The sequence below is a fragment of the Pygoscelis adeliae genome, unplaced genomic scaffold, assembly GCF_000699105.1.
Source record: "Pygoscelis adeliae isolate BGI_AS28 unplaced genomic scaffold, ASM69910v1 Scaffold225, whole genome shotgun sequence".
Classification (NCBI taxonomy): Eukaryota; Metazoa; Chordata; class Aves; order Sphenisciformes; family Spheniscidae; genus Pygoscelis; species Pygoscelis adeliae.
This window is the reverse complement of record NW_008824898.1, coordinates 550,790-556,789: the sequence shown is the minus strand read 5'-3', so window position 1 is coordinate 556,789 and position 6,000 is coordinate 550,790. Positions and strand designations below refer to the sequence as shown.

General features: G+C 39.5%; 1 protein-coding gene across 1 annotated transcript in view; it reads left to right on the top strand.

Annotated features, from left to right (window-relative positions):
* Window positions 1–658: 658 nt before the first annotated feature.
* Window positions 659–6,000, top strand: part of CD44 (CD44 molecule (Indian blood group)) — a 58,595-nt gene continuing 53,253 nt past the window's right edge. Inside the window, exon 1 of the mRNA XM_009324667.1 lies at window positions 659–806. Within this exon, the coding sequence (XP_009322942.1) occupies window positions 740–806 (67 nt within the window). The 5' untranslated portion in view covers window positions 659–739. The remainder of the gene's footprint in view (window positions 807–6,000) is intronic.

Here is a 6,000-nt window from a genome sequence, read left to right as displayed (position 1 = left end):
ATCACTGCTGGCACTGGCATTAGTTACCACTTTTGTTGGAGCAGCCTATGCAGAGAAGCCAAAGGTCGAATGAGCTGTGGGAGACTGAACCACCTCGACTTACCTTCTGCATGAGGTTATCCTCCAGCGACAAACAGAAACATTTTAGAAAGGTTCATCGCAGAGCAGGCATTTTTCTTGCTCTAAACTGAACTGCAAAAAGAGAAAATGGTGAGATGGGACAAAATAAGCAAAATATTTTGGGGAAACATCCAGGCAGTTGTAGATGCTTTGCTGGGGTTCAGAAACTCTAGTGCTTTATGTTCACCTGGTTTGCAATAATGAGGAGATTTTAAAATGCAGGAGGGGAAGCTTATAACAAACAGTGCCTTTCTGAGCTAACTCACAAGAGATTACACAAATTTTTCTGCAAGCGCAATAAGTATAACTTTTGACTGTACTTGTGTAAGAAGAGGAGGTTTAGTGCCTCTTTAAAACTCGAGTGTGGCTGCTTAGTCAGTACTAGCTCCCCTCCCCCCCCCCCTTCTTTCACTGCTGGGTAACTTTTGTTGCAATATGGGTGTGACTTTTGATGGAGCTCCCCCTCCCAGTTATGTCATTACTTCAGTTCCTTTGAATCAGAATAAAAAGTGCAGCAAACTTCAGACTCATTGACTGCAGGCTTAACAACCGTCGGGCTTTTCTTCTTTCTGCAGCTTGCAAGGATCTCTGTTTTTTGCAAAACATTTCTGAGGAAACAATGGCCAACTTCTCCTTATGGGCAACTTTTGGATTATGTTTGCTGAAGCTTTGTCTAACAGAAACACGTAAGTTTTTAATGAATGAAAACACTATGGTTGCTAACAAGTTTATGCTTCAGACAGCAAGAGCTCTTCTGCTAGATAGCTAACAGCTCTCTTTTGTCTATCTTTATATAAAGTTTTATTATTTCTAAGAGTTATCAAGAGATGCTTTAGAACTGTAACCTCAGCTGTGCTGGTCTGTACAATCACGGAAAGCTGTGTATTGCTTGTAAAGGGCAATTCCAGATCTATAAAAAGTGAATTGTAGGACATTAAAGTTAAATTTAAACTAAGAACAGAAGTACATTAGGGAATATAGAATAGCTCTGGTAAAGCTCCGTTCGACAATGTGACTGCTGTTACGTACTTAGTTTGCTCTCCCAGCTCCGTTTCAGACAGTAGAGAAAAGAGGGGTGATTGGGGGGTGGGGATGGACCTCCCCCAGCAGACAACAACTGCATTCTTGAGTTTACATGGGCTGAACTAACAGCTAATACATACTGCATTTGGACACAGCCTTGCTAAACAGAAGCAAAACTGCAGTGATCTGTGACTGAGATTTGGAGAGCTTTTATGCCAAGCATGCTTGTTTCTGACTTCCTAAGGTTTCTTTGGGGTTGACGGATGAGATTTTGGAACAAAGGGGGTTAGAAGTGACCACAAAATTCAGTCGTTTATCAATTAACTTTCTGTAGTTTGGTTATATCTGCTTCAAATATTTGTATTTTTAAATGAAACGTTAATACAGGGAAAAAAAAAAAGAAAATTTTATGTCCAAAATGACAAAATGCTTTTGAAATGTCTCATGATGCAGGTTCAACCATGTTTGAGGGAAATGTCCACGCTTTTAACAGACTCTCACTGTGACAGCAACTGCCTCGAGGCATTTTGTGGTTAGGGATAACAATTATGCTTCTACAATATTTTTCTACTCATCAGTTCCAGGAGTCTAACAAAATACATTTTTCATGGCCATTGTCATCCAAGGGCTGTGTGTGTATATAGTAATTATATATCTCATTTGTTTGAGCAGCAGTGGATACTTCTGTAATGGTTGCAGTGCTGCTGGGCTGTGAATGGGTGTGTCGGAGTGAACAGTTCCCAGGGCATCTGTGATAGCTGAAGAACACTCATTGCTTTTCTTTCTAAAATTGTCTGTCCATTGTACCAAAATGCTCTTGCTAAAATCAGGTGTATGGATAAAGCCCTTAGAGAAAGGGCAGGAGTACTGTAGGCAAATAAAGTATGTCTGAGATGTGTTTAAAACCTTGGCTTGGTCCAAGTCTGCATGCTGTATAATAATTATTTGGTTACTGCCTGCTCAACTGATTTCTCCTTTTATGAGCTGCCAGGAGCGTCCTAAAGAAGCAGTGTCTGCACTGACTCTGGGAGTAATGCATTTTTACAGTGAGACATAGCAGAAAACCCCATCATCTAGTCTTCAGCATACTTACAAAAAGTATGTCAAACTTCACATATGCCCCACAGGGAAGTTAATCTTTAATGGCTTAGCAAGATATTACACTATAGCTACAATATATTTTAGCTGCTATGCGGTACATTCCAGCATGACTTTGTAGTCAGTAATGACTTCAAAACAGCAGTTGATGGTGGTTTTATTTTCTTTTTTAAACCAGTGACTTTGCTGCGTATCATAGAGTAGTGGCCATTGCTGTTAGGAAACACCTTGCTTGAGGACAAAATTCAGATCTGCTCCTGAATTGGAATTTTGATTCTTTTAGTACAGAATTTGGCAAAATTAGAAAGGACCTGGGATTACTGTTAACATGATTACTAAAGGAAAGATGAGATATAGAGAGCAGCTGAAAAATTTATTCATCCTCAGTTCTGTGCTGTTGTGACCATACTGTCACTGACATGTGAGCGAGGTGTATTCGTGGTATTAACGTGACTTTTGCTGTCTAAGGAGTCTGAATCCAGAAGGATATAGATGCTGACATCTTGGTTAATGATGATTCTGGGGGAGATTTTCCCCTGTGAGCATTATATATTTGTAAAAATATTTCTTTCCAAGTTTTCCTTGATTAACACAAAGCAAATCCTAGAATTTTGACCCCCAAACTGGAAGAAACTGGAATAGAAGTAGTAGTAAAGATGAAATGAAAAGAGGGAGAATGAGTCCACCAGTGGGAGGGAGGAGCTTAGCTATTAGCACTAGAGAGGTTGCCAGAGCCTCAGTACGAGGTAAGGCTCTGAGACAGGGCTACTATAGCTATCAAGTCAGTCACAAAGGAAGGGACCTGCCTGCCTCATAGCTTATATATCTATAATGTAAATTTGTAAATAAAGCAGTTTGAAGAAGCTCTTTGTGCTAGTTTATTTTCACTTAGTCCTTACAGTGTGTATTTTCACTATTTTCCCAAAACTGCAAAGTAACTAGACTTTATTAAAGTTCACTTGAACTTCCATTATCGTTTAATGGATAGGTTATATACCTGCCATTGAAATACTCTCAAACACAGAGCCAACAAACCATGGCAGAGGATTGTCTTGCAGTCTTTGGAGAAATGTTTGTTGATTCTTTAGTTACTGGTGTTCACCACAATGCAGAACCATTACTTTGAAAACAGGAAGTCAGAGAAAGGCTTAATGAGGAAAGATAGCATCGAACGATTGAGGAAGAACTTTTTAAACTAAATGCTTTTAAAACCACTGGTAGCTCTAGCCAAGGTTAAATGAAATGTTCCCCCATACCTGGTGTGTCTTTCTTTCCAGGACAGTTTCCATTACTTTTATAGGCCAGGACTTGAAGACAGTATTAATATTGCAGTTATTCATCTAGCACCTAAACATGCATGAGATTCTACTGCAGCAAGAATGTGCCAGCAGGATGAGATGTCCAGAGATGCTGATAGACAGGTATAAGCAGCAGAGAGAATCATGAGCTTTCTGCTAAAATACTTGTAGAAATGATGGGTTCTTGAGAATTTCATGAAGGGGTAAAAAAAATGCTTTCATTGAAGAACAACTTCTATTTCAAATGCAAGAGCTTATGGAAGAGAGTAGGAAAATATAGTGAGGAAAAATGTTGATCTCAAAGGGATGTTTGGTTTTATGGCAAGGAGCATGGTGGATTGCAGGAAGGAACTAAAATTAGTTATATAGACAGCATGAAGTCTCAAAGAATTTAAGTTAGAGAAGAAATCTGAAATTTATCCAAGCAAGAACATAGTGTAAACCTCTGCAGACATTTCCATTAATTTGGGTAGCAACTGTCAGGAACAGGGGAAAATAAGTGAGGAATAAAGAAAGATAGCAGCAGCAATCAAGTTAATGTATAGTAGGAGTGAAGCCTATAGATATGTGAAAAGTTAGAAAAAGTAAAAACTGCATTGCTGACATGGTGGAGGAAAAAGCTCTGGTAAGCTCTGTGGGATATAGGTTAATTAAAAAGCAAAGGGCGAACAATGCAAGATGTCAATGTTCTTGCCAGAGAAGAGATGGTATTCAGAGGGAGTGGCTAGACAGCAGCAGTAATTAGGTTCGAAAATAGGTTGCTAAGAGACATTGTTTTTAAGGACAGATTAGATAAGGACAGACTAGATAAACACCTTGAAAGTGTTTATTTATTGTTTATTACCCGTTTGGGTATTGGTGATTGTGCTATTGGGTAAGAAGAGGGAGTAGAAGACCTCTGGTAACTCTGTTTCTTCTTTGATAAAAGGATAATTTTAGCTCTGAATGTAGTTGACCGGTAGTGGAATACATTGTAGAGAAGCAGGGAAAAATTATGTAGGGCTTCTTATATAAGGAGAGAATAAGTCAGCCCAAGAACTTAAAAGTTTTTTGGAATTCCAGAGGTACTGTAAGAAGGCTTCTCCATTTGCTTTCTGGTTTTCTTGCCTCGCGTTTCTGTTCCTGCATTAATGGATAAGTGTTTGAAAATACACTCAAGATAGAAGATGATAATTCTCAACCTCATATGACATGTATTCTGTTATTTACAAAACATTATTTTTTTTAAAAAGAAAACCCTATGTGAGAGAGCGAGGGAAGGTGTTCTGCCAAACTCTCCTCTAAAATTGCTTTTTCCAGGACCAAGACTAAATGTACATAGTTACCTGTGAACTGTAACTTCACAGAGAGGATAATCATGAAACAAACATGACCCACCACAGTAATCTTGCCTACTTTGAAAACTACAACGTTGTACTGGAACAATTCACGGTGTTCAAAACGCATGTTATTTTAGCATCAGCTGGTAACTGAGAGCATGCTTTATCAAATTTCATTTTTCAGCACTAAATTGAATTCTTAGACTAGAGAAGTTCAGACTTCCAATTGAAGGCCATCTAAGTGAGAGGAGCACGACAGAGGTTGGGTTTGTCACAACACATCTCTGATAGATCTCTGATTGATAGATAGCTACCAAGTAAAACCCACATCCACAGTCTATTTTGTTCTTTGCCTTTACCCGTAAGTGTTTCTTTGTGGTATATCTGGTGGTTTGGACCGTTCTCCATGGGTGATCAACAGCTATAGGCGTGAAGCCAGTTTGGTGTAGCTGCTAGTCATTTTCCAGACTAGACCAGAGGTTGATCAGCTGTTAACATGCAGCTGTCTCTCACTCCCAGGGAGGTAATAAAAATTTCAAAGCCATCAGACACTGTAATTATCAGTGACCATTATGGCTGCTGCTAATACTGGTGGCAGAGAGGATTGTGTCAGTCCTGAATGTTTATCAGTTTCCTCCCCCCCAAATCACAGGCCTCCCTACAGTGGCATCAGCAGTAATATCAGTAGCAGCTGGCTGTGATTTTCCTCCCTTGCTGCAGCTGCCGGAGCTGACCCTACCCAAGGGACGACAGAGCAGCTCATCATATGAATGAGTTTGCAGGCAGTAATGTGAAATGGCAACTGAGAGAAAGAGGGGTTTTCCATGGAGGATCTTTTCAGTCAGACTGAAAGTTCAGCTAATGGCGATTTAAAGCTCAAACCTCAGTGACTGTTTCCTGCCTAACGAAACCTGCAGTCATTTTTGGAGTCTGTGCCTACAGTTAAGAACATAATTGAACTCTCTTTTGTACGCACTGGCTTTGGGACTTTCCAGTTCCTCTACATGACAACACTGGCTGCATTATATAATGCAGCAATCTTATTTCAGTACAATAACCTTGAACCCTCACGTTGTGAAACAGAAAAAAAAAGAAGACAGAAAGGAGTTGAAGAATAATCTACAATTTTAGCAATTACTAAC